This window comes from Struthio camelus, chromosome 14, assembly GCF_040807025.1.
Source record: "Struthio camelus isolate bStrCam1 chromosome 14, bStrCam1.hap1, whole genome shotgun sequence".
NCBI classification, from domain to species: Eukaryota; Metazoa; Chordata; class Aves; order Struthioniformes; family Struthionidae; genus Struthio; species Struthio camelus.
In genome coordinates, this window is record NC_090955.1 from 11,958,073 (window position 1) to 11,985,157 (window position 27,085).

Consider the following 27,085-nt stretch of genomic DNA (forward strand, 5'->3'; position numbering starts at 1 on the left):
GAGGTAAGCAGCAATTTGTTTCAAATATAGCTCTACCTCACTAAAGAACATCAGGGCATTGGGGAGGAGTGGATGCTGGAAGAAGCAGGAAGATGCGAACACGATCCTTAACACCGACACGCTGTCACTTGAATGGGGGGGGGGTCGTTCTTCCTGGGTGCGTTTGGCAAGTTTGCCAAGTCCACTAAGCTTCTCCAGCACCATTGCCAACTTTGTGTGTTGGGGAGGGGCTTGGCTCAAGTGATGCTGGCTGGGGGCAGCGACAGCACGGCGCTGGTGCCCGAAACGCTGCGGCGATCGGGTGAGTCTCAGCCTGCCCCCGACCCCCTGCCGTGCGCGCCCACAGCTTGCGAGGCGGCAGGTACCCCACGCAGCGGCCCCTCCCCCAGGGCCAACGGTCACTGCACAAGCCTTCCCGCCAACCGCCCCTCGCGGCCCGCCCTCGCATAGTGATTGGACTCCGCCTCCCCTCGTTCTTCCAATCCCGGCGGCGGAGGCGGATCCCGACCTTGCCTGGTTCCGCCTACTGAGGCGAGACGGGGCCAATCAGAGGCTAAGGCTGAGAGCTACCTTTCCGGCCGTCTCGATGGTAGCGGGGGGGGGGAGGGGGGAAGGGTGACGTGAAGGCAATGGCGGGTGTTTGCCTTGCTTTTCTAAGGCAGTGATGATGAAGGTAAAGCAGTTTGGGGGGGGGATTTTTTTCCTCTCTTGTTTCCTGTCCTCTCCTTCCTCTATGCTATGCAGCGGTACCTCCCGCCAGTCTAGGCTACACGTTCCTAGATCCTCCCCCCCCCCCCCCCGCAATGGTAGGGCTATGGGCGGCTCCTCGCGCGCCGCCGGCGGCGGGCGCGTGCCCTTCCCCCTGGCGAGTGGTCGCTCCTTTCCCGCCTTTTCCTGAGGGGAGCGGGGCGGGTGTGGGGTGTTGAGGGGCGCCGCGGCACTGCGCAGCTCCTGCCGTGCCTCGGCAGCCGTCCCGGCCCGTGGGCAGGGCCCCGGCCGCGGGGAAGAGCTCGCCCTGCGTTGTTGTGAGGGGATGGGGGTCATCCCGCGCGGTGGTTCCTTACCGCCGCCGCTTTTGAGCGAGGCTCCCCCAAAGGGAAGAGTGTAGTTCCTCCCCTTGCCGGTGTCTGCGGAAGGCATCGCCCGGGTTTGGTGAGCGGAGGTCTCGCCTGGCCTCGCAAGCAGCCTGAGGCCGGCCGCCCTTCGGGCGAGCGTGGCCCTTGCCCACCTGAAGGAAAAAGCATAGAAGGGATGTCTCCTTAAGCAGAGAGGAGGCATTAGACGTAGTCTGGTTGGAGAGAAATGTTTTTCAGTGTGGTGGAAAATAAATCCATGGTTAACCAGGTATGCTTAGCTACACTGCACATATGAATAGCTTGCTCAAAGTTAGGTGTGAAGCTCTTGCTGGAAGCCTTTACTAATGTTTTAGCCAGTTGAGATGCTTTATTTCTCCTGCCTTTCTGCATCATGAAGATGTGATAGGTTTTTTTTTTTTTTTTGTTAAGCTTGATTTCACTTAAGTGACAATACTGCGTTCACCTCTGAGGTCAAGAAAGTTAATTGACTGTAAAGCATTTTCAAGCCTCTTGAAAAGTGTTGTGGGATCTGGATATGCATGCAGAGTGGGCAGCTGATTTGCTTCATATTTCATTTTAAAAGAACAGTAAAATGTAAAATTAACTGTATATTCCTTCATTGTTACAGTACTGAACAACTGAGCTTCAGAAGTTTTCACTTAGTTTTTCAAGAGCTCAGAAGAATGAAAATGGCTTAATAAGTTATTTAATATAATCAAATGTGTATGCAAACAAAGATTCCTATGAGTGGAGCAATGTATCTGTGTGAAGTAGCTATAAGTGATAGTTACAAGAAGTATAACTTGGTATTCTGAGTTGCATGACAAAAGCCAGAAATCACTAATGTAAACAGTATTACACAAATTATGCAAGTGCATAATTTGCATTTGCAGTTACAAGCAACTGAGACCTGAAATTACATTAAATCTGAAACTTGAAAATCAGATTTTAGTTCCTTCAAATTATTAAAATTCAGCAAAATTTTCCTAAAGCATATTGTGAGTGTTAGTAGTGTGTATGTGTTTAAAGCATAATTCACCAATATCTGGTGGCAAATTTTAAAATTTGCAAGCAAGTTTTTAAGGGGATAGCTAATAAATTATATAAATATCGGGCATGCAACTTCTTAACATATGGAATTGTTTAATACCAAAGACTAGATGTTCATGAATATCTTTGGAATATTTCACTTAGTTTTCCTTTTATAGAGTGGCAAAACTGGCAAACAACTGAAAATGACATCCTATTTGGCTCAAGAGGTTCGCCTTGCTAGAAGACACGAAGAGATGTAAGTAGTTGTTTCAGTGCTGTGGCCTGCCTCACAGCAGTTTGTGTGGTGGGTCTTGTGATACCTCACAAGATGTGCCTGATGGTCCTGAGAACAGTGAAATCAGAGACCTTTATAGAAGATGATGGTGTTTCAGCAAGGGGTTGGTGTTCCAGGAGGTGGCACTCTTTCTTCGTGAACTGTTGGGATTAGCTTCCTAAGTTGCCTTTAGGGGCGTTTAGGTTGATGGGCTTTTTGACTTCCAATGGGGTGGTACCTGTTTAAGGTCTTTACTGTTAACCTCATATCACTGCTAATTTCCTGTTTGGGGAAAATAATTGGATTCTGTCACTCTAAACCTCAATTATAGAATTGCTTCTGTGTTGCCCTGTAAACTCAGATTGTGAAGCAAATACAATAATGATTCAGAAAAATCTGCTTTTCTTGTAACAGCTAGTACTTGCCAGTGAGCAAGAGTAGCACTGATCAAGTCACCCCAACCCACCCTATCTTTCCTGTTCTGGGAGATTCAGTGCTTCTAAGCACCTTAGCATATGAGGACTGTTGGCTGTAACATTATAGCTTCATAGGAGCACAGCAGGTGGTGTCTGCCTGTACCTTTTCCCTCCCCCAGCACACCCACCCTACAGCAGGCTTAATTAGCCCCATAATTTTGAGAGAACTGGGTAAGGTAAAAAGGTTATTTTCTAGCTCCTGAGCAAAATGTTCTACCCACTTAGCAAAATGTTTTCCTTTGTAGACTGTCTCAGAGATCAGTGCTGCTACAGCAGATGGAGACTTATCTAGGAGACAAAAAGACTAAAAAGACATGGCAAACTCAAGCAGCTGATGCAGCTCATAAAAGGAATGCAGCACTTCTAAATGTAAGTTTCTGCAACTACCAGGAACCTCACTGAAATGTCGTGGTTATGTAGCTTAGAGAACTTGTTTAAAAAGTGTTTGCTCTATAGTTACTGTTTGAGTTCTGCTATATCCAGTTCCTGCTTCTGGAATTTGACCAAAAATATTAAATCACAAGTCTATATTATCTGATGGCTTCTCTACCTTTTTTACATGCCCTTCTTATATGAGCCTCATGGTGGCAGCTGCTACTATCTTTTTTTTTTCTTTTTTTTCTTTCCCTAAAGTACATGTAATAGCATGTGTTACAGCTCTACATGTCTGCTTAAGAGAACTTGAGTCTAATAAGACTCAAAGCACCTTTTCACTTTGATTCAAGATAAGAGGATATGTTTGGGAATAGGGGCTGACCAACCTATAATGCTTTTAATCCAAGGTAGGAATTAATCTCTAACTGTGGTCATATGAAATTGTGGGAGAAGTTCTCAGTTTGATATTTTTCTTTAAAGAGGTGTAGCATGACTTCAAGGATCTTACTCGCAAGTCTGTAAAAGCGGTGTTTGGTGTTTCTTGCTCTTCCTAACAATGATACAGTAATGATAATAGCAGTTCTAGCTGGCTGTTGTCATGTTCAGGTAGAATTTGTGTTTCCTGGGTAAATTCAGCAGAAGTTTGAGAACTTGCAATGGGAAAGATCTAGGTTAGATTGCAGGGGCTGGAACAGTAAAACCTCTTTTGGAACCCCTAGCTTAGGCATCTGAATTTGAAGTGATTGCACTTGACCACTAAAGTGAACAAATGTCTGAAAAATGGTGGTCAGTTCAGGAAACAGCAGAAAACAGCACCTTTCAAAAGCGCTTTCTTACTTGTTAAGGTCCTATGTTGCGTGTCATACAGCTCTTGAAACCATAATTTTTACTCTAGAAAGTTAAAAGATGTATCATGAAGAATTTTTGTCTCTCTATGTCAAGCTTGGTCAAAATTTAAAGCGTTCACCTTTTGGGTGCATATAATTTTGATGCATGCCCTCTCTGTACTTAAATGGAAGCTATGTTTAGGGAACAGCAGGCAGGACAGAATAGTTATTCAGAGATGCCTTCTCAATCATTATGTGACAAAGAAGATTTTCCAACTTGAACTCCTATAAACTGATGTGGAGCAGGGGAAATCAAAACCCTCTGCAGAGGGTGTATACAAGTGTATCTACTTTACTGGGAGGTTGGGGAGAAGTGGAGGGGGTGGGGTTATTACTTTTTTTCATAGTTTGTGCATTGAGTAATTTCATGTTTTATGACTCCCACATTTCCATATTCCTTTTTCATAATTATATTAAATTTATATTTATAAATATGTATTTTATAAATAATTTGTATCTTATAAATGTGTTCTAAGTTAACACAGGCAAACATAATAAATGCAGGATACATTTCTGCATGCTGAAAGCTTCTTGTATTGGAAATGTTAACAATAGCTCAGACATATACAAAGAGTGTAAATATTTTTGCAGTTACACAGATATTTGCCATCTACTGTCACATCCTCAAAATTGTTCCTTTCAAGTGTCAAAAATGTTGGTGTTTGTAGGAAAAAAACCAAAAACATATGTATCAAAACAAATTCTGTTGCAGGATAAAGCAGCATAAATCAGTTTAAATCTATTAATTTTATACTAGTTTTAACAGGCATGCACTCCTGCAGATGCTTTCTGGTAACAGAATAAAACAGGAAAAAAATCTATGCAGAATAATATATGAGAATCTCGAAAACAAGACTGATTAATGTGCCAGCTTCAGAATATTGTTACTGATACCAGGCACTGTACATTTCACAGTTACCATGTGGGGAGTTGTTGATTTGGCCTACTCAAAAATACATGGACATGATGAAGTGTTATTTTTTTATTTGCATTTCTGTTCTTCAGCATTTAAGTAAAATCAGTTGGTTTTAGTATGTGATCATAGGAAAAAGACATTTTTCTTTCTCTGTGCTAGTTGGTATTTATGCAGAGCAAAGCATTTCAAAATTATTTCATTTTCAAATCAGTAGGAAGCAAGGAAACAAACACTTTTTTAAACTGAAATTATAGCATTATAAGCTCTTACTCAGCATTTTCATAAAATTATCAAGAGTATTTTTCCCTGATGTCTTTAGAGGGATATTGCTGATTAGAGAAAGCTGTTTTAATGAGAATATATTATTTGACAGTTATATAGTGTTCTAGCTGTAAAACCAGAGATTAGTCTGGTATTTACGTTCTAATTTAGTGAGTTAATAATATTTCTTGTGTATTATTATGCAACAGCTTATAACAGACATAGAATTTAAGGAATGTTCTATGTAATAGTTAGTACTTGCTAGGTAATTTAGACCAAATTTGTTCTCCTTTATAGGGATGTAATTCTGAAATTACTTAAAAGGGATTCTGCCAGGCTGATATCAATATAAGTGACAGCTGAATTTGGTCCCCTAAAAGTGATGCATGTGTCATGCATTCCATTTTACCCCTGGGGAAGGGTCCTGAATTGTTTTTCTTCTAGTCCTTGTAGTTTTAGTGAGAGTGTTATAAGGTACTCTCATTTTTCAGTACTGTGACATCTTAGCTTTACTGGTTTTTCTACAGAAGTTTACACTGCTGACATGTATTTTAATATCGATGACAAGGATTTCTTTTTCCTAAAGTTAAGCATTTGAGTAGACATGCAAGAGGTGCCATCTAGTCTTTCAGTAGTTTCAGTTATTTTCTAAAGCATACTGCACCTTCCAGCTAAAATTTCTTTCACTGTCTGTCATTAAATTAGTATTCTGAATGACAATAGACTGCACAACATTAAAAACTAGAGTGAGCAACAAAAAGACACATCCAATATCTAGGCTATGCCAAAGTGACCTTCTCTGCTAAACATATATGCACAACTGCTGTCTCCTTTCTTGCCCGAAAGACATTTCCTATCACCGTAAACATTCCAGTGACTTAAGTGAGTATATACTGTGAAAATTCCTACAGGAATCAGGAAGGAGGGATGTCCTATGAAAGAATATGAAATGAACATTAATGATTGAGCCTTCCTTTTCAGTATGGTGACAACTTCTCCAAATTTGGTCTGAACCATACCGATAATGAGCTTCATTTGTTGCTATTTATGGTGTTTCTGTTCTAAGGACATAGGCAGAAAACTTTGTTGCTTAGGATAGTCAAGCCTGCGTTGTGTCCTCTGTTATTTTGACATTGTGACTTCAAACAGCTTCCATTTTTGGTCCCATTTCCCCCCCCTCCCCTCCATGCTTATCGCGTCACTTTTTTCTCACCTGAGAAGAGGCAAGCACTTGCTGCTTCCTGGGATTTGGATACATCTGAGACTTAGTCTGCTCTTTCTCAGACATCCTTTAGCTTCCTACAAGAATGTGCCCTTTGCTGTAGAAAAGGGGAAAACATGTTTGCTTAGATGAAGTTTGTAATTATGTAGAAGAGAATAGTCATGCTGTAAAAGTAAATAATGAAATAGTTAAAATGAACGTGGTAGTTTGTGTGAACCAACTGTATCTATTTTACCAAGCTGAATCTCCAGCTAACAGTAAGGCTGGGTTCTGCTTCTATTAATCATACTCTACTGATTTCGAGCCATGTTTTTTGAACTGAACTTGAGTTGAGCACTGTTTACTTATTGATGTATTCAGATTGGCTATTATTCAATACGAGTAATCATGTTTGGTCTCTCTTGTGGATGTGCTCCTACAGAATCTCACTCTTCTTTTCAGTGGCAGTGGTGGTGAATATTTGGGAAGTCCCTTTGGGGAATTTCCTCTCTCATTTAGTTTTTCTGTTGTACTCTTCACACCCGCTCTCTGCTCCCAACTCTGCCATCTGCTATACTTTCTTTCCCCCTCCACTCTGTTCAGCTTTGGCTTCTTCACACCCCACTCCCACGTCCCTTTCTGTCTCTCTTCATCTGCCCACCACTCAATCTCTTCAATGTTTGGGTATGGAACTAAGCCCACAAGAATGGGTCAGAACTTTAAAGGGGGAGGGGGGCTGAGTTGGGGGGATGTTTTGGTTTGTTTTTTTGTTTGGAGAAATGAATTTAGGCCTCTGTGACTCCAGCACACATCTACCGGACAAGCAGAAACCCAAATACTGATTTTTATAAGAAAGCTATGTGAGGTGCATTGTCATCCAAGTTTGTCTGGTGAACAGCTTGCTGCAGCTCTACATTTTTGTGCACATGTTATGCATGCATATTAGCAAGTCATCTTTGTCTTGAGGAGTAAAGATCTTGCACATAATTTGCCTAGTTACTTTACAGTTACAGTAGCTAGAATACCTACTTCAGTTTACATGCAGCACAGAGAAAATCATTCTGTGTTTTCCCCCTGTACTTTCATAAATCATAGAGAACAGAATCTGCCTCTAATTTATCCTAGGGTCCAGAGAGAATAGTGGTGTATAACAGCAACAGTATTAGGTGGTAATGAAATGTATTCTTACATGAAAAATATACAAAAAACATACCTAGAAGCAGTAGGATATTAGTCTTATTGGTACAAGATGGATTTCAGGATGACTAAGGAGAAAGATAGAAACTTCCAGTGTTAATATTTGAATGCTTTTTAGGTTTACTGAGTTCATTTAAATGCCTTTATGTGAGTGTGTATTTTCCTTTTAATATTGCCTTTGTTTGTTTTTATATTATGTGTTTTAGGATATAGAAGCAGCAGAAAAAAAGCTGCAAGAAAGAGTGTATTTACTGCCACATCCTGATACTGTTAAGTTAGAAGTAAGTCCCAGAACTCTATCTTTTCATTAGCTGTTTACCAAATATTTTGCTTTTTTCCCCCGAAGCATGTTCTTAAAGTGAAAATAATTGATTTTAAAATCCAGTGACTGGTATAGCCAAAGGCCTGCGTACTGTGTACGACAAGCTGAACCTAAATTCTGGGGCAAGGTCCCTAGATTCTGGAGCGCTCAGGTGGAAATATTTAGCAGCTTTCAAATCTATACGAATTTCTATTTAAAAATAGAATCAGATTTAAAAAAGAAATATTGTAAATATCTTAAAGATTACTGTGATAGTTATTTCAGAGCTATTTAGTTTGTTTTATATGGCCACCCTGTTCTGAGTTTGCCATAGATTGTCATCTTTACATTTGAGAGTCAACAGTTTATCAGTATGAAGAAGTTCTCACTTCTCAGAGTTCTTTTTATCAGGTTGTATGGAAACTTGGGAAAAGTATTGCTATAGCAGTAACAGTTGATTTACTTCTCAACCTGTGGTCCCTAAAACGTTATTTAAAGATATAAATTTTGAACAACAAGTTAGGCTGAGAAGTAAGTATTGTCCTGATGCAACATACCAAGTTCAGTTCCCTAATCTCAGGACTGTTTTTCAAAGATATTTGGAGAGAGATGAATGATGAATGCAGAAACAGTCCTGGGAACAGGAATCAGGCCACAGCTCTTCCTCATGGAAAGTGAGCATCTGAACCACAAGGCCACAAAGTCATGTTCCTGCTTGTGTTTCTTGGACCAGTCGATTTTTGGCTCTTTGTACTTTGGCCTAGTTTCCACAGGCACAGCAGTGTCCCGCACTAGTCTGGGTGTTAGGATACTATCAGAGGAGGAAAAAGGTATGGATTTTAGCCTTATGAAGCTGTGGAGAGGTGTATTGCACATTAGTTTCACACCTGCTGAGCCAGTGTCCTGATACTTAGGCTGTTACTTCAATGAGTGTTGTCGCTTCTTGTTCTGGTTACTGTTAAAAGGTTTTGGCCATGATTACGTTTTGTAAGTGGCCTACTCCTATCAGTGTGACAGAATGCACGCTGAGAATGCCAATTCAGTGGGTTTTTAAAGATTTTTAGGCAAAAGAGTACATTTTTTCTAGATACCGATACATCTTGGATGATGCTGAGAGAGATGCCAAGCTACTAAGATTGAATCTATTTTCACTGTGTTCAGAAGTAGAATTTTAGGCTCCTAGAGGACTTTGAAGACACCTCGAGAGTTTTTTGGCTCAGTTTTTGACTTAGGAATTTCGATGTTCTCTGTCCTTTGTTAGGTGCCTAAGCTGCTTATTGGGTGTAGGCTGAAGTCCCTACAAATTGAAGAATTCAGAGCAATTGGTCATGGATAGAGTTGTTACACCCTGCAGCAGTGCTGGAGTTTTAGAGAGAATGGAGTTACTCTTTGAAGATCCTATTTCAGACTTTTTTTACTACTTTTAAGGCAGAGTACTGTATATAGTGGAAAAGGAAAATGTTCTTTCATGGTACAAAATTCTTGTGCATACTTTGTTCCAAAACACTTCTGAGCATATTTCACTCAACCATATATGTATCTGTATTAATATAGTTTGAAAGTTAAGGCTATAATGGATCCCCAGCTTGCTAAGTCAGAGTAGTTTTGTATGACAGCACATATGCTTGTCAAAAAAGATTCTTTGAGTAAATCTGTTGAAGAAAATATTTTTGTAAAACTGTAAGAGCCATAGATATATCTGAGTTACATGTGAGGATCAAAATGGATAGCCATGAATCTAATGCTCTCTGGGGAGATGTTTCTTCTGCGTTATATGCTTAAACCAGTATAGGAAAAAAAGCTTAATACATATGTACTATAGAAGTTTCCTGCTACAAAAATACTTTTTTTCTGAATGAATATTTTTTTCAATATCTAAAAATACTCAGATTGCTGGATGGATTTAACTGTTGGCTTAATCCAGCTCTTGATCACAATATTTTGTGGAAAAAAACAGTACATGGCACTTAGTATTTCTTCTTCAAAATCCTACAAGCAACAAAGTTATCCTCAAAATACTAACGTAAAAATGAAGAATGGTATATCCATTCTACTGATAACACAGAGGTTAAATTTATTACTTAAAGATACAGAGCAATAGAGAAAAAGGATGAGATAGTACAGAGTGTGTTTGTGTGTTTCTTAGACTGTGAAGTAAAGATATAGGTAGCTTTTTTGACCCAAATATTAAAGCCAATTATTTTGTGAGTGAGTGTTTAAAAAAAATTTTTTGACGATTACTGCAAACTTTTCTAGGACAAAAAATTTACAGAATGCTTTTTGTAAACATTAAGCAAAATTTCTTTTCATTTCAAACTTAAATTCCAATAAAAAGGTTTTTTTAATATAAAAGCTGGTTTTAGAAAAGTTTATCATCACAAAAACTATTTTGTTATAAGACATCATCTAATCTGTTGCTTACCACAAGAGGGCACGTTCAGTCACTTCACAATTCGTAGTACAGAATGAGATCCTTCCAGACTGCTATTTTGTGATGTATGAGAGATGTGAAATTTCATATGCAAGTACTTTGCTCTTTTCTGAATTGCTTCACTCATAAGGCAAGATTAATAACACATTGCATGTCGATATTGTTTCTGTAACAGGCTGATGAGGATTTTGAAATTACGTTGAAATTGATTTTTTTTTTTTTTTTTGGTGATATCTTTCTCAGACTCTCTACTGGGCGTCAGTAGAAGAATCTCTTCCCAAGTGGGAAGAGTTCCTTTTAGGAAGAGCAGAAACTCCTATTGGTTTTAAGAAAATGAAATCTGCAAAATGGAACATAAGCTACCCAGAAGAAGATTCACAAAAATAAACACTTTGGTTTTGTTTCCTAACTTCTGACTTAAGTATTCCATTGCCTGATCAGCATGATATTGTTTAAACATGTTATTAAATTGTAATGTAAATCATTTAAATGAAAATGAACTATAGTAGATAGTTTCCTTTCACTGTCTTGTTGTGTAAAATTATTTAGTTTAAGCAGTAGTATTTTTACTTGAGAGCTTAGACCATCGTTCCTGATGATGAGAGGAGCAATCCCACTCAAAAGGGCTTTTAGGATCAAAAGTGAGAACCTCTGGTGTATGGAAACCCACTAGGACAATTACTTCTGCAGTATGAGAAGAGTTTGTGTTTTGTAATCCTCTGCTTTTACCTGTTGGTGTGATAAGTAAAGACAGATTCATGCATTATCTTTCTTCATTGTTGTCTGTTCTGTGAATGTCTTTGTGGATGAGGGAAAAGGGAGGAATTTATCCTTAACAGGAAAGGCAAGCAGTTTACATCAGACAGAATAGCTTTGGTTTAGAACTGCAAACCCATGTACAAACCTTAATCATAGCTATAGAAGAAACACCTTGAATTTACACTTCTTGCTTTCCCTGATTTTTGTCGTTGTCACTTGCATTGCTTCTACCCTTTGCTTCAGTAACCACTGCTGCCTTTTCCCACCTCTGCTTCCGCACTGTGCTGGCTGCTTTGTATTTCCTGTCTAGAGGGCTGGAAAAGAAAAGAAAAAGTAAACAAGTCTCTGATTTATTTTTGCTACTTTTAGGCTGCTCTTAGTGCTGTTTTCTTTATGATGACGTAACTGATAAGTGAGCTCTTTTACTTAGACATGAAAGTTTTGAAAGAGCCAAGCAGAAAGCTAGCCCACAGTGACTGTCCAACAAACAAACATATAGAAGCGGAGGAGATGCTTTATTTCTCAGACACTGAACAGCTTCTCAGCTTCCTCCTGCAGAGGTGTAGTATCAGTGAGTTTTGGTTTTACAGTGGGCTTAACTCCTTGTGGAAGGGAGCTACCTTCCAGTACTGTAGTGCTTGCAAGCTTTTGAAAGTACCAGTTCAGTGGAAAATCTTTCCAGGTGTGTATGACTTGTCTTTAAGAAATTTCACCCTTATAAAGCAAGTTAAGCCTAGAAAACTTTTTTTTTAATTAAGAGCCTGGACTTGAGTGCTACAATTTGATTGATGAAAGCTTGCAATGATTTAATGGCATGTGTGACATCATTCTTCCACCCCCTAAACCTGGAAGTACAAGAAAAAATGTTGTCCCCTGCCAGCACTTTGAGGATGTGAAAACTTAAATTATTACTGATTTTTTGCCAGACTGTTAGTGAATTAGTCTGTGCACCTCTGTGTTACATGATGATATAAATTATTTTTTGTATTGGGGATGTTTTAACTACTTGTATTGAAACTCTGGTACTTTTTAGCAACACTTCTCATAAATGTCCTGATTGCTTTGGCTCTAACCCCTCCATACTGTTCTGTTTAAAAGAGCAACTTGAGAATTGTGCATTGCAAAACATGGTTTAATTATTCATTGACTGACTGTTGTGGGGAGTTCATGTTCCAAAGAGAACTAGGGAACTAACTTCTAGCTGGAAATTATAGGAAGTCCAGGTAGTCTTGAAGAACCAGCATTGCAGAGACTGTTCTCTCTGAAATCAGGCACTTGGTTTTGTCTGAATTAAAATTAGCTGAAGATTCACTGACATTAAAAAAAAAAAAAACAACTTCAACTGCAGTTACAAATTGTTTTATGTTTTCAAGGGGAATGTTAAGAGTTCATTTGAAACTTTTTTCTATTGAAGTGTCCATTAAACTGATAAGTTTTAACAGAAACTGCCATCTTAGAAATATCCTGTTGAGTGGGTGTTGGTGTTTGTAACAATAACGTTGTTTTCATAATATGTGATGGCAGATTAGCAGGCTTCTCTGCAGTGTTGTTAACAGTTGTAATTAAGGAATAAACAGTAAAGGGTGTCAGTCCGATGACAATTTCATCTATAGTGTCACAATACAAAATGTCACAAAATATTAGAACTGTTATATAACTACAAAAATATCAAATTAGGCTTTCATCTTACAAGCAGAGAGCTTAAAAAAACCTGGCATAGAGACCACTGCAATTTTATACCTACTCACTGTTCTGTCAGAAAGACAAGTTGGTAATATTTTCTTCTGTAAGATCGCAATGTGGTTCTCAGTCTGACTTACGAGAGTGTGCGTGGATTTTAGAATTACAGAGCTCAAAATTAAAAAGCAAATAATTGGAACTGATTGAAAAGACAAGAAGGGAAAAGCTATTACACATGAAGGCACTAAGGAAATTAAATACCCAAAAAGGAAGGTTGGGTGAGCAGTTAGTTGCTGACAAAGACTAGGATTCATCCTGGTCTTTGCATCCTAAGGGAAATCACTTAAACTCAAATCTGGGCCCCTAAGTACTTTATGTATGTGAATAATCTAGGTCTTTATCTCTTTAGACTCTGCCTAAACACTGGGACACAATACAGATGCTCACCATCTCCTTCGTCTTTTGATTTCCCTTGGAAGGAAAGCAAAGTGTGTGGACTTTGAGAAGATGGCAGCTGGATGAATCGAGGATTTTGCAGAATGCACCCACAAGCAGTGCTGTAGTTTTCACTGCAAAAAGATAAGAACACTTCCCTTATTTGCAGTTATGCGTTGAGCATAGCTATATTAAATAGTATTAGGTACTCCGATATTGTGTTTCCAACAGTTTTCTGTTAAATGGGACAGAGAGATGAAGAACAGATTATCTTCCTTTCAAAGAAGGAAATTACATGGTTTCTGGGACATAGCTTTAGAAGCAACAGGGCAGATAGCGCATGGAAAATTATACGGGAACATGTCCAGAAAAAGGAAAAAAAGAAACACTTAAAGTGGGAGTGTGTATAGGTGATCGTTTGCAGAAAGACAAGGGCCTTCAGGTTGGCCTGTGGTCTAATATAAATAAATGCAATTGCATATGACTGTGAAGCTGCAAAGCAACAGGGGCAGGGAGGCACACAACAGGCCAGTAAGGTGAAAAAGTGTCTCATGATTTGTCACAGACCTCAGAGTCAAGCAGTGGCAGAAAAAATAATCATAGGGTATCTTCTGTTACTTGGATCTATCAAGTGCACACTTTTTACTAATCCTGACTTAGCTTGTCTTGCTTGTCCATAGATACAGGTACAACATATTAGTATTGTTTAAACTTGAGTATATTTAAAACAAACAAACAAATAAAAACTGATCCTACCAGTGGGTTTGAATGAGACCCTGAATAGCAATGCTTCACTGAATCAAGGCTGTTATTTCAAGCATGTTGATTCTTTGTCAATATCCCCCAAGTCATCCAAGGGCTTTTTTTTTTTTTAAGCTTATGTAGATTCCTACCCATTTTTGGATAAATGTTTTTTTCACTCAGAACATGACCTTTTTACTCTGCACTCTTGACTAACTGCTTGCTCTTTTGCACTACTATACATGTATAAAAAAGCTGCAATTGTCCTAAGAGCCTATTGCCTCTTTTCTGGTGGGTGAGGAAAAGCAATTGAGAAGAGCAGTAGGGGAAACAAATGTTTTTTGTCTATTTGTAAGTTAATATTTGAGTATTTTGTAAGAAGAAATACTAAATCTCCCTTTTGTAAGTTTATGCACAGATGAGTAACCACAGTACTAGCCTAGGAGCACAGCCTGTTCACCCATCTTGTCACCTCCACTGTCACGTTCCTGAGCTTTTTACTTTCTCAGTTATTCTGGCTGTGGGGGTAGTAGCAGAAGGCATGCTAGTTTTCCCTAGGACAAGGAATTCTTACTCCACATAATCTTTCTCAAGCCTATTAATTTCATTTGAGAATACATATGAAATAACAAAAGGGTTTGGAACACTCATTACATTTGACACTTACTATAGTATCCTCTTGATTGTATTTATTCAGGATCATCTTTTCATAAAGTCGGGAGCTAGATTTTAAGCTGAGCTTATAGTTCTTCGTCTCTGTCTTTTTTTTTTTATTCACACAATGCAGCTCAGGGATGTAGATGTCAGACTAAAGCTCGGTTTGAGGTGGCGGGTACTGAAAAATAAGAAAACAGAATTTGAAATAAAATGTAGTTTTAGATGCTACTTCTGAAAGAAGACATTATTTGCTCCGTAATAGTAATTTTCATGATATTTTAAGTTATGTTCAGGTACAACTTGACCTTAAATATCACCCCAAAGGTAAGCTGTTTTACAATATTTGTCAAGGTAACAACTTTGTTACTGTAATATCCTGTTTGTTCTGAACAATAATCCATGGATTTAATGTGTTGCAGTTGAATAAAGCTTTGATCCTGTATTCATTGACTCGTGGACTTCAGTGTCATATTGCATGTATGAAGTACATGTAAACTGGTGTCTCCTGTAGCCGAGTGAGTGTATGGGCAGTGAGTCCAGCAGTAATAAATACTAGAACTTTGCTTAGGTATGTTTGTTTCTGTTAGTTCTCATCTGACACTGATCTGAAATATTAATATGCTGAGTGAAGATCAGAAATTCAGAAGTTTACTGCTGAAAAATCCAGCCTTAGTGAATCTCAGATGGACTACTTACACTCTTCCCGTTGTTTCACAATAATTCTGCACTGCAGTAGTTCTGATATGAGATTATATGAGGTGTTCCCTTACCAGTAAGTTATAGAGATTCTTAGCCCTTGCAGAAGGAACAGGTGGAAAAACACAGTTCTTTAGTGAGTCCTCCTGCTGTGTGAAGCTCTTTGTCTTTGCAGTAAATAGGGTGATTTAATTTGGGAATTTGCTATTCCCTTTAAACTTAGCTGAAAGAGCACTTGAAAATGCTGCAAATTGTACCTGCTGTGTATGTAGTCTTCCAGCTTTATCATTTTCATTTTAGTTACTTTGCATGCTTTGTCATTAATACATGCAAATAGTAAGTATGATCACTCCTTCCCATCAATTTTATCAGTAGTGATGGTGATCTTAAAAATAAATGTGTGGTGTTCTTTCTCCTGACTCTCAGTCGTATCACCTACCAGAAAGCCCTAATAGGCTACAGAACAGTGTGAGACAGTATTTACATCACACTTTTGAAACAGATTCAAGCAGAGACAGCTGCCTTAAGATCATTTTACAAATGTATTTTAAATTAATAAAAAAGAATTTTGCTGTCGTTTAAGTAAGTTAGTCTCCTTGGCCAATACATAGCGTAAAGACGCAAAAAATTAGTACCTCTCCCCCAGTGATGTTGGAAAACGTAATTTTGGTTTCCAGACTTATATGTCTTTGCCCATTTAGTTTGTATGTGTTCCCAATAGCTCCATTCAAAGTACTCTGCCTGTTGCTCAATAAAGGATTCCGCAGGATAATTTGCTTAAGTGAACCACATGCCTGCAGCTTTGTTTAAACGGCTATCTAAACTGCACGCTGCTTCTTAAGTTGGCCGCGAATATACAAGTGTTTTTGCCTCTTCTCAAAGACTTTTCCTAGAATAGAGGAAACTGGTTATTTGAGAAGATAGAATTGCTCAAAGTTAGGCACTCGGGGCTTCGGAAAGCCCAAAGCAAGCTGTTGTTTAAAAAAAGGAGATAGGAGGGGGGGAAATGAGCATTTCTCTGTCATTTTCCAGTTTGAAATAAGATAGCGCTGAGCGCGGGGAAAGTCTAAACTGGAGGACAAAAAGGCGACAGTTGATCGTTTCAAAGGCGCGTACACTGCATCGTCGAGAAATGGTGGGTTAACAAGCAAACTGGAAACCGTTTAACGGTACTGGGATTTCTAAGGAAGCTATAGATTCAGTGGCTAGTTTGCTTGCTTGGAAACATTCATAATAATAAATAATTCTTAACAACTTCAGCTGATTTATACTATTTCTCAGCTTCTTTTTGTTAAGTTTCCAGGTACCACTTGGCTTTTCCCTCTATAATCAGCTTTTTTTTTTTTTTGCTGTATTCATTCAGCGATTCAATCCAATGTTGGTGATATCTCACTTCATTAACATAATGAATCAGAAGGAAGAGGCTGATTATAAATTAGAAAGCTTCTATTTATGTGAAATATCTTGGCAACTAGCAATAGTGAGGAAGATAGTAGAAAGAGTATCAGACAGTTGATGGGACTTGGGGAACGTGATTGCGAAAGGTCTCAGGTGCGCTTTGTGCTATGTAAGTAAGACGTCTGAACTCTTTAAAGGACAAACGCGTCCATTACAGCGAGATAACTTCCCTGATTGGGGGCAATATTATTCAGCTACTCTATCCTCGGTCCTCCAGGTGGTTTAAGTGCAAAACTCGATGATTTGGATGCGAGTTTTGTGCCTAAATGCCTTCCGCGGAGCGGAGCGCTGGAGCCCGGCGCGCCGCCGGAGCTGCGCCCTTGGGGCTGCCGGAGGGCAGCGCTGCCCGGAGCCCTCGCAGCACCTACTTCGGCTTTATTTATATCACCTGCGGCAGCCGGGGGGGGTGGCTGGAGGTTACTTTAAAGAGTGGGCGAGGAGCGTAGAGAGACGAAGCCGCGGTGGCGGCGAACACGTGGCGCGCAGGAGTCCGCACGCCCACGGGAGAAGCGGGGAGGCTGGCAAAGCGGGCGAGGTTGCAAGCTGCTGCCCGATGAGCTATAAATATGTCCTTCCTTTAGACCAGGTCGCTTTTAAAGTTTCTCAAAAGCCTGTGTCTTCTGCAAACTCAGAAGGCATCAAAGATAACGGTCTTTTTAGGAAAACTCAGTTTTGTGTTGTCCCGGGCTTATAAACTCGATCCTGAACTCTGGGACAAGACCTTCTTTTCTCTGTACTGCGTGTCTTACCGTTATTTTGCGCAGCGGGAACGGGATCCCTGTTCGGGACAGCAAGGCTGTTTTCGTAACAAAAGAGGCGATTACCAGAGTCGTTGTAAAGCCCGGCCGACCTCAAGAACACCGCCGACTCCCAGCCCCTGCTTTCCAGGGGTTGCGTTTTACCTCAGCCCGGGGGCAGGAGCAGAGGGGAAGCGGCAGCCCCCGAGCGCCGTCCTGCCGCTGCTGTCCTTGCGGGCTACCTCTGCCCCACTCTCCCTCCAAAAAGGAGAACACGCAAGTCCAAAAGCACCCCTCCCCCCCCCCTTTATTTTTAAATGGAAGGCACCTGTTGGGCTTGCCTTTCCGTATTTGACTCCGATTACAGGGGGCAAGCGCGAGATCGGGAGAGCCTCGAGCAACCCTGCGGATTTAGCCGGGGAAGCTTGACGGCGAGGGGAGCGAGGTTAAAAGGTGAAGAAAGGAAAAGTGGGGGGACACCACGGAAGGAAGGTGGAGGCGAGCTGGTAAGCGAGGAGCTTTTCCTCTCTCTCCATGTCTCGTTATCACGGAGTCGGCGATGGCGCGTTAGGGAGCTGCCCTGGGCGTTGCGCGCCGCCGCAGCCAGGCGCTGGAGCCCCGAGACTGCTCCGGGGACAAGCAGGGGCTGCGCCTCGGGAGGAGGTGGGATGAACACGGAGGGCGGCAGCAAGGTGGGGGTAGGCGGGCGAACAGCGTGGAGCAAAGCTGGCAAGGCGTGAAGTGCGAGGAAGGAGCCCCCGGGGGAAGGGAAGTGAGCGCGCCGGGCGTGCGGAAGGGGGCGGAAAACGGGGACTCCCGCCCGCCGTTAAACCCGGGAGCGGTTCATATTTGAGTGTTTTATAAGAAGAAATACTAAATCGCCCTTTTGTAAGTGAGATAAAACGAGGGGCCTACCTGCTCTCTTGCCGTCCTTCCCGTGCCGGCGCGCAGCCGCTCCTGGGGTCAGACGCGACAGGGGGCTGTGAGCCCGTGGCGTGGCTGCTCCTGGAGGGAGGACGCGGTGGCCTCAGTCCGGGCCAAGAGGAGATCCCCGGAGCTGCTGCCTGGCGCTGCCACCTTCCCCTCGCCGCGGCCCGGCTGGCTTCTCCCACTCGTGCTGCTGTGGCTGCCCTTCCTCTGCCCGCGGGGACACGGGTGAGCAGCGCCGGGCCCCGGTTCGCTGGGGTATCCGGGGTCCTCGGCGTGTGCTGCAAACACGAAGGGGTACGGGAGTCCTGAGGAGAGAGATGAAGAAGGAAAGAGGACTTAAGGACTGAGTTCCCCCGGAGAGGGGAAGGACCACAGGAAAACGATGATCCCCCCCCCCCTTCCCCCGGCACCCCCAGCCCGAAGCTGGCTCCCAGGGCCGCCGAGGCTTGCAGGGCGGTGCAGGATTGCCACGGGAGCTGCGGAGATGGGGAAGGCGGTGGCGGCGGGTGACCTGCGAGGTGGCTGGCCCGCGGGTGCTGAGCGCGCCGGGTGGGCCCGGAGCCCCTGCGTGGGGGCAGCCTCGTGTGCGCCACGCGGGGCGGCTCGGCCGCCGCGCTCGAAGCCCCCAAGGGCTCGCTTAAAAATGATGCAAATGCTCCCGTAAAAACCGCTGGAATCGGGATGAGCGAAAGTAATGCAGGCACCTGGGCGTCCGCGGGGACTTGCCGGGTTGGAAAAGGCATGTGTCAATTCAGCCGTAGTGTTGACTTAAGCGAAAGTGCTAAGCCATTCCTAAACCTAAGTCAATACAGACTTAAGCCAAAATTGTTATTAACGAGCCCTAATCTGATTTAAGAGCCTCCGCGCGAGCCTTGTCCACACTGGGGGAGAGGCGCCTTTCCAGCGCGCTGCCTTGCGCTCCGTGCCGCGGGGACCGGGTCCCCTCCGAGGGGCAGCCCGGCCCGGGGGCAGCGAGAGGGGTCAGTGCGGGTTAGCGAGCACGAAGCCGGGAGGTGGAAGGTGGGTTTCGAGGCTGAGCTACCTCCTGGGAAGCCCCTGGCAGTTTCCTTTTTTGGACTGACTAGCGTGTGCGAGATTTACCTCGAGGGAATAACCTCTGAAAACTGTGCCCTGCCCGGCTGCCCTGGGGTCCCCTTTGCCGGGAAGAGCCAGGCGGTCGTGTGAGTGCCTGGGGGCCGGGCTGCCTTTCCTGGCTGCCGGGGGCCGCCGAGGCTGCCGGCCGTCCCGTCCCGTCCCGTCCCGGCTGTGCCGGCCTGCGGGTCCGTGCCGAGGTCTGGCAGCCCTGCTCGCTTGGGAGAGGGACATGCCAATGCATTTTTTCCGTCCCATTGGGGCAGTTGAGCCCTCCCCTCCACCCCCCCCCCCCCCCCAGAGTGAGGGCCTTTCTTTTCTTCCCCACCAGCTTTGAGCAGCCCTGTTTCAGATTGGCCTTTTTATGTTTGATATAAAGAATAGTTGTTGGCCAATTCCATCTTTTCATCGCTGCTCTCCAGGCCCAGGTCCAAGCGGCTTGTCAGATGCTCATTAACTCCCCCTTTGGCTCTTTCCAGTGTGTCTCCTAAGCTCATTGTGCCAAGAACTAGCGCTTCTTTCTCTTTACACGGCTCCCTTTCTCTGCTCCATCAGGGAGACAAATTACTTTCCAAAAGGGATCGCCAGGGATGGTTTAATGAGAATTTCTCTAGGGCTGGCCGTGGAAATCAATGTAGTTAACATTCGGTGCACTTAATTGGACTTTTCTCTTCTGCCTCCTTCAAAAAAACTCTGAAGCTATCCTGTTAATCTCTCATTTGTAATCAATTGTGTTGACTAAACAAAAGTCTAGGTCGTCCTTTCTTCCTGTCCCAGACAATCCTTTGTTGCCTCTAAATGCCTCATTCTTGAGTGCTCCTGGTCGTGTAGATGGGTTCGATTGTTGACAGTTCATTATTGCGCTTTTGTCCATTTAATCTCCCTCGCTGTGTTTTGCATGTGCATGCCTTAATGAGCTCCGTTGGCAATTAACATGTTTCTAGCAGCAAACTGGTTGCTCAGACGTTTGGAGAGTGGAGTGCAGGGAAAAGGGCAACGCAGCTGCCTTTAGGTTGTTCGCTTCCCAGTGCCTGTCGCGGGTTCCTGTCCCTGCCGCCCTCGGCGGGACACACCTGGGTCCTGCCTCGCCTTCCTCCTCCCCGGGGAGGCGGCGGGCCGGGGCCGGGGCCGGCGGCTGCTGCCGGGGCGGCCGCGCCGCGCCGCGCCGCACCGCAGGGCCGAGGGGGGGAAGCCCTGCGGTGCTGGCAACTCCGACGTGTCACTCTCTGCAAGGAGGCACCTCTAACCCTCCCCCCGAAGCATCGGCACTGTTCAATCTGTCGTGTGCATGGCTGCGGCGTTGGGAGAGGGCTTTTGCGCGGGTTTTTATGTTATTATTGAGGCTTGCTGGCAAGAGTGCTGAAGTGTGAGCAGTCGTGGACAGCAGAAACATCTTGTGAGGGAGAAGATAATTGGAGTCTCTGGCGTGTGTGTGTCTGACAGAGCCGCCCCTCCCCCGCGCGTCGCGGCTCGCGTGTGCCGGGATCCGGCCGGGATCCTGGTGGCCGTGCTGGGGGGAGCCGGGCCGCCGAGGGAGGCCGGCCCGCACGGCTCGGAGCCGTCGCCCCTTCGCGGGCCCGGGGAGAGGCCCGGGGTAAGGCGGGCGCGGAGGGCGCACGAAACCCACCCGCCACGCGAGCCGCAGGCGGCCAGCGCGGCCCTTCAGCGGCGCCCCGAGGATGCCCTTAGCTGCGACAGGGATGACCGAACCCCCTCTAAGAGACAGCGCTGTAAACAACGTCCATTTAAAAAAATAAAATAAATTAAGAGCATGCTTCCTCGCTTTCCTCCCTAGGGAGCAGGTTTTACGGTTCCCTCGGCCGTCAGGCGGGCCGCGGAAGCGGTTTGTGCGCTGTCTGTAGCGCCCGGAGCAGCGCACGGCTCCTGTCGGCACCCGACGGGCAGCCCAAACCTCATCCCAGCGGCTGAGGTGCGGAGGAAGCGCCGCTTCCCCCCGGCCTGGCAGCGGCACCCGGCTCCGCACCCGCTCCGCGGGGCGCTCACGCCCCACCGCCGGCCCCGGCCCGGCCTTCGCCTCCGCGCCCCGCTCCCTTTTGAGGGCAACTCGCCCCCGCCATAGCCCGCCCCGTCCTACCGAGGGGGAGGGTTCCCTTCCCGCTGTCCCCGGCCCAGGCAACCTGGTGCCCGGGACGTCCCGCCCCGTCTGTCTCGGCTGCGGCACGGCCGGGAGCCGGGCTCGGCGGGCGGTTTGCAGCCAGCGACCGTGCTTGCAAGGGGTTGAGCAACAGCCCCTTCACTTGAGGGCACTTCTCCCCCCCCCCCCCCCCCCCACTAAGGTTTCCCTGAACAGTGACTTGTGGCAATAACAGTTGCATATTTTTCTTTTAGTTCCTTTTAACCTGCGACTCTCCACCAAAACCTCTTAGCGAATTTCGGCAAGCTCTTTCCCAGCTGCCAGGATCAGTGGGCATCGTTTGCTGCACCTCACCCGGCCCAAACCATCAAAACGATACTTTTGGCACTTAAAAATACCGAACCCAAGCAAGGATGAAATTGCATCCGTCCCTGCAGCGGGAGCAAGGGGCAAGTCTGCCTTTCCGCTCCCTGCTGCCGACCCCGGAGCTCGCTCCTCGCTGGAGCACGGAGCATCTCAGCCGAATAATGAATCCAGAAAGCCGAAGCGCGGGGTCGCCTCCCGTTCCACCGAGCTGTGCTTGTCCTCGCCTCCCACCATTTAACCACTCAATTAAGCGGGGAAAGGTGAACTTCCCATTACGCCGTCCCCAGACATTTTGGTGTCTTGCTTATTCCCCTCTTCATTGGCAAGCTCGGCCCGAGCAGCACGCACATGCACAGCCATCTGAATCTCGTTTGTCCGCTAGAATAATATTGTTCCTAACGACGTGGCCGGAATAGACACTCGCATATTAAAAGTAGGGGAGAGGGGGAGATGAGAAGGGAATATTTAGTGTAATCCAAGTGCTTGATTATCCATATTCTGATCAAAAAGAGTTTCTGAGGCCTGCTGGGAGTGATTAGATTAATGTAATGCGGTTTGAAGGGCCTGTGTTTTCTCTCTTAATTTGGGTCATTACTCGGAAAGCAAGCGTGAGATCATTTCATCTGCATGCAGGGAAAGATAGTCATTCAGGGACGGCTTAAACGCGCCTTAATGAAGGGACCGCGGAAAGTGGCAGTGGGAAACGCCGAGCCGCCGAGCGCCCTTCGCGCTCCCGGGCGCGGGGCCGCGCAGAGCCGCCGGCGGGTCCCGCACCGGCGCCACCCCACATCTGCCCCTGCCCTTCGTGGCAGCCGTTTTAATCCGCCCGGCTCCCTCCCTGCCACCCGCCCTCTTTCCGTTTCCTTGCTCGGCTCCCTTGCGGGCTCCCGAAAGCCAGGAGCCCGGCTCCCCGCGGCCGGCCCGCCTCCGGGAAGTCGCGCAAGCCGCGTTTACACGAGGGATAGCGCCGTTCAGCCCGGTCCCAAATCGGGCTGGGGCCGAGGTGGGAAATGAGACACCTACGAAGGGCCGGTTTATTGTCCCATGATATAGATATATATAGATATATATATATATTCCTCACTTATTCGAGCGTACATTTAAAATGGAGATTTTACAGACACGTATCAAGAACGCTGTCCTGGCACCGGGCCGTGCTGGGAGCACCGGGGCCGCGGCGAGGCGGGGGCAGCCAGCCCGGGTCCCCCCCTAGCCCGCTCCGGCAGCGCAGCGCGCCGTTAAATAAGATTCCTCTTATATACAACTGCGGCTCGGGATCGCTTGGCACCGGCAGCTGAGCTCGCTGGGGAAAAGACAGAAAAGCAAAGGCTGGTTTGGATAAATAGTGCTGGCCTGGTGGAGCAGGTCCGAGTGGGGCGGTGCGCGGGGCCCTTAGCTCTGCCCGCTGCGCGCAGGGTCCCGCGGCGGCGGCGCGCTGGAGACACTGTCGTGCAACTTTCGGACGTGCTTCTTTAAATCAAAGTTTCTGCAAAATCCTTTCCCGCAAGTGACGCACGTAAAGGGCTTCTTGTCGTTGTGGGTGTGCATGTGGAAAGTCAAGTTATAGATCTGGTGGAAGGCTTTGTTGCAAATCGTGCACTTGTACTGCTTCTCTCCGCTGTGGGTCAGCTTGTGGTTCTTATAGTTGCCTGCGAGAAAGGAAAAGGGTGGAAAATGGGGTTACCCGAGGGTGCTCGGGCCGCACCGCGCACAGGTAGGGCGGGGGGGGGCAGTAGGAAGTGTCCCCCCCCCCGACTTGTCAAACTCGGTCCGCGTCACCGCGGAGCAGCGCGCAACTGGCACGGCACAAATGAGAGGCAGGGTCAGCCTGGTGACCCGCAGCAAATGGAGGGCCCTGGATTAGGACCAAGGCCCGGCACCTCTCATTTAAAAAGCATTTAGGGAGAACCGTCAGCAGTCCCCGGCGATGCGGCCCGGCTTAGAGGGACAGTAATTGGGAGAGGCGGCCGGCTCTGCCCGCGCCCCTCGCTTCCCCCAGCCGGGCGGGACGCGCCGCGTTTAATCCCCGCTAATGACGGCCGAGGGCCGCGGGGGACCGGACCCGGCCCGGCCCGGCTCACCTTTCTGGTGGAAGCCCTTGCCGCAGAACTCGCAGACGAAGGGCTTGTAGCCGGCGTGGATGCGGATGTGGGTGTTGAGCGTGGAGCTCCTGTTGAACGCCTTCCCGCACTGGTTGCACTTGTGGGGTTTCTCCTGCAGCAGGGGCGAGAGGCCCGTTAGGGGGCTGCGGGCATGGAGGCGGGGGGCAGGCGGGTGGGTTAGGGGAGGGGAGCCGCCTCCCGCACCCCGGCTCGCCCCCACCTACCTGCGTGTGGATGATTTTGTGCCGGCACAGGGTGCTGGCTTGGCGGAAACCCTTCCCGCAGACCTTGCACACGAACGGCCTGGCCCCCGTGTGCACCGGCATGTGGCGGGTGAGGTTGTAGTGCGCGTTGAACACCTGCGGGGAAGCGCCGGGAAGGCGAGGTTAGGCATTTTGGGGGGGGGGGGGGAGAGAACACCCACCCCCCCCCTCCTGCCGCCGCCGGGGCCCCCCTTACCTTGCCGCACACCTCGCAGGTGAAGTTTTTGGGCTTGCCCTCCGCCGCGCCCCCGCCGCCGCCGCCCAGCTTGGCGTGGCCCTTGGGGCCGCCGCGCTCCGCCGCCGCCTCCTTCATCACCTGGTCCAGGTGGCCGGGCAGCCGCTCCTTGTGGGCGAAGGGCGGCGGCGGCGGCAGCTTCTCGGCCGCCAGCCCCGCCAGCTTGGCGTTTTCCAGCAGGAAAAGCTTCTGGTGAGCCGAGAGCCCCCCCGGCGCCGGGGCGCCCAGCAGGCCGGAGGGGAAGAGCTGTCCGTGGAGGAGGTCGGCCGGGTGGTACGCCGCGTCCAGGTAGTTGAAGTAGTAGAGGGAGCGGGGGGCGGCCGGCATGCCCCCCGCCTGGTGGATGACCTGCGGCTTGATGAGCCGGCCGCTGGGCTGGCCCAGGGCGAGCTCTGCCTTGCAGCACACGCCGCAGTTGGCTTTGCAGAGCCCCGCGCCGCCCCGCAGGCTGCTTTTCCACAGCTCCGAGTAGTTGAGCAGAGTCTTGGAGGGCACCTCGTAGCCCAGCGGCGGGATGGGGATCACGCAAGGCAGGGGCGAGCACAGGCTGAGCGTTTTCTTGCCCGGCTCCGGCTCCAGCCCCAGCCCGCCTTGCCTCTGCTCGAAGGCTGGCTTGGGCTCCGACGTCTTGGCCATGATCCGCTCGATGGAGAAGGCCAGGGTCTTGGAGGGGTTAGCGGCGCCGCTCCGGCCGTCGTGCCGGGGACAGGAGGAAGGCATGACCGTCTCCAGCGACCCCGAGCTCGCCATGTCTCTCCGCCGTGCGGAAACTTGGTGTGAGCAGCGACTCGCTCCTGCTCTCGGCTCTGCATTCCAGAAAAGCCAGGAGACAAATCAATTTAATAAGCACCTTGTTCTCCCCCCCCCCCCTCCACCATCACCCCCTCCCTATTTACATTCAAATGAACATATCCAAGAACAATGGCACGTAGGGTACCAGATTACTGCTCATTAAGCGGAACACGCCAAAGTAACATGCAAGCTAGACCTTGTTAGTATTTAAAAAAAAAAAAAAGAAAGAAAGAAAAAAAAGCCTCCCCCCCAGCCCAACGCCACCCTGCCCAGCCCCACCGATCGCTGCAGCCCGGGAGAGGCGGCTGCGGACAGGGGAAGGGGGGCTGGGACAAGGCGAAGGGAAGTTGGGCTCGCGTTGGGATGAGTTACCTTTGCCCAGCGCCGAGGAGACGCATCCAAGCAGCGCAGTGTGGCCACAGTCACATTTTGATAGCAAACATCTTCCTGAGCGTCAGATCACTGTCTCGTACATTTAAAGCTGACATCACATGAAGTCACTTCGAGCAGAATGACATGGGAATGCCACCATGGATCTTCCCTGAGCCGAGGCGCCGGGCTGGAGCGCAGTGGGTTGGGGCAGAGAGAGGAAAAGGAGCCCCCCCCTCCCCTCCACGCACAATTTCCTTCCAGTTTAAGACATACAAATCGCTCGTGTGCGAGCTGGGTTTTTTCCTCTCTCTCTCCCTTCTTAAAAAGCAACTTGCAAAGCAGAGGAATCGTTTTGCATGTGGCAAATTAGAAGGCAAGTGCGATTCACAAGTTGGGTGGAAAAGAGCGCTCCAGTTCTTGCTGGGGTTAGAAGAGCCACTCGGAGTGAGCGTGAGGATTTTTTTTTTTTAAAGAAGGGGGAGAATGAATTTTTTTTCCCTAAAGCAACTACCACGCAACCATGCTCGAGTTATTTTGGCAACCCATCTGCAATCAGCTCCGTTGCAACCGAGCTGGAAGATAATTAATAAATTGTCACTTATCTGCGAACCTCCCCAGCATGTATAAATTAATAGCCAACCCATTAATTAGGACAGTGTATTAATGTTAATTAAACTAAGTTTAATTCCACCCCCCTCCCCTCTCAGGGTAGCTGATGATTAGCCCTAAATAAATGCGGAGGGAGTCGAGTCCAGGGCTGGGTTTTCGCTGCTTTAAAAAAAAAAAATACAGTCGTGTGCTGCGAACGCGAGTTTTGCAAATTGTCACCCCCAAAGGTGTCCGATTTTCCGGGCGTGTATACGGGTGAATATCCTTTCCCTTTTCATCATTTTCGTCCCCCTCCCCCCCCCTTTTTTTTTTCCTCCCCGAATACGCGACGCTACATTATTGCGACCGGGTGCCGGGGTTTCTTCCCTTCCTTTCTCTAATTAAAACGACTTGATCCAGGAGGGGAGGATTTGCAGAAACCTCAGATGCGAGGACGTGGTAATTGAGAGAGTCCCATTTCCACCTGTTTTAAGAGGGCCCGGCTGCAATGGCAGCACCTCCCCTGGCTCTGATTAACCGCCCTGTCCCTCTCCGGGGCTATTCAGCAGAACCAATTTTCCCCCAGCGATTCAGAGCGCTCAATTCTCTTTCACTTGCAGCCACTATAGCGCTGCGTGGAACCTGGTTTTGTGTGTTTCT

At 46.8% G+C, this 27,085-nt stretch overlaps 2 protein-coding genes across 6 annotated transcripts; one reads left to right on the forward strand and one right to left on the reverse strand.

Annotated features, from left to right (window-relative positions):
- The first annotated feature begins 433 nt into the window (after nt 1-433).
- On the forward strand, nt 434-15,141 carry CEP15 (centrosomal protein 15). 3 transcript variants are annotated; one of them, XM_068907729.1, is made up of 5 exons: nt 434-673; nt 2,285-2,364; nt 3,104-3,227; nt 7,902-7,976; nt 10,671-15,141. In XM_068907729.1, exons 1-5 carry the CDS (start codon nt 665-667, stop codon nt 10,812-10,814), a joined length of 432 nt encoding a protein of 143 aa, XP_068763830.1. In that variant the 5' UTR covers nt 434-664; the 3' UTR covers nt 10,815-15,141. The 3 variants fall into 3 exon arrangements, with proteins under 3 accessions (XP_068763830.1, XP_009676943.1, XP_068763831.1); XM_009678648.2 differs by lacking the exon at nt 434-673 and adding an exon at nt 679-1,344; XM_068907730.1 differs by lacking the exon at nt 434-673 and adding an exon at nt 836-1,344 and having other exon boundaries at nt 13,276-15,141.
- Nucleotides 15,142-23,155: 8,014 nt separating this feature from the next.
- Nucleotides 23,156-26,851, reverse strand: FEZF2 (FEZ family zinc finger 2). Of its 3 annotated transcripts, XM_068907055.1 has the most exons (6): nt 26,782-26,851; nt 25,838-26,409; nt 24,635-25,479; nt 24,400-24,534; nt 24,155-24,287; nt 23,156-23,722 (listed from the first exon to the last, which is right to left on the reverse strand). In XM_068907055.1, the coding sequence occupies exons 3-6, from the start codon at nt 25,421-25,423 to the stop codon at nt 23,466-23,468; spliced, it is 1,314 nt and encodes a 437-aa protein (XP_068763156.1). In that variant the 5' UTR covers nt 25,424-25,479; nt 25,838-26,409; nt 26,782-26,851; the 3' UTR covers nt 23,156-23,465. The 3 variants fall into 3 exon arrangements, with proteins under 3 accessions (XP_068763156.1, XP_068763155.1, XP_068763157.1); XM_068907054.1 differs by lacking the exon at nt 26,782-26,851 and having other exon boundaries at nt 25,838-26,686; XM_068907056.1 differs by lacking the exons at nt 25,838-26,409; nt 26,782-26,851 and adding an exon at nt 25,570-25,655.
- Between the last annotated feature and the right edge of the window lie 234 nt (nt 26,852-27,085).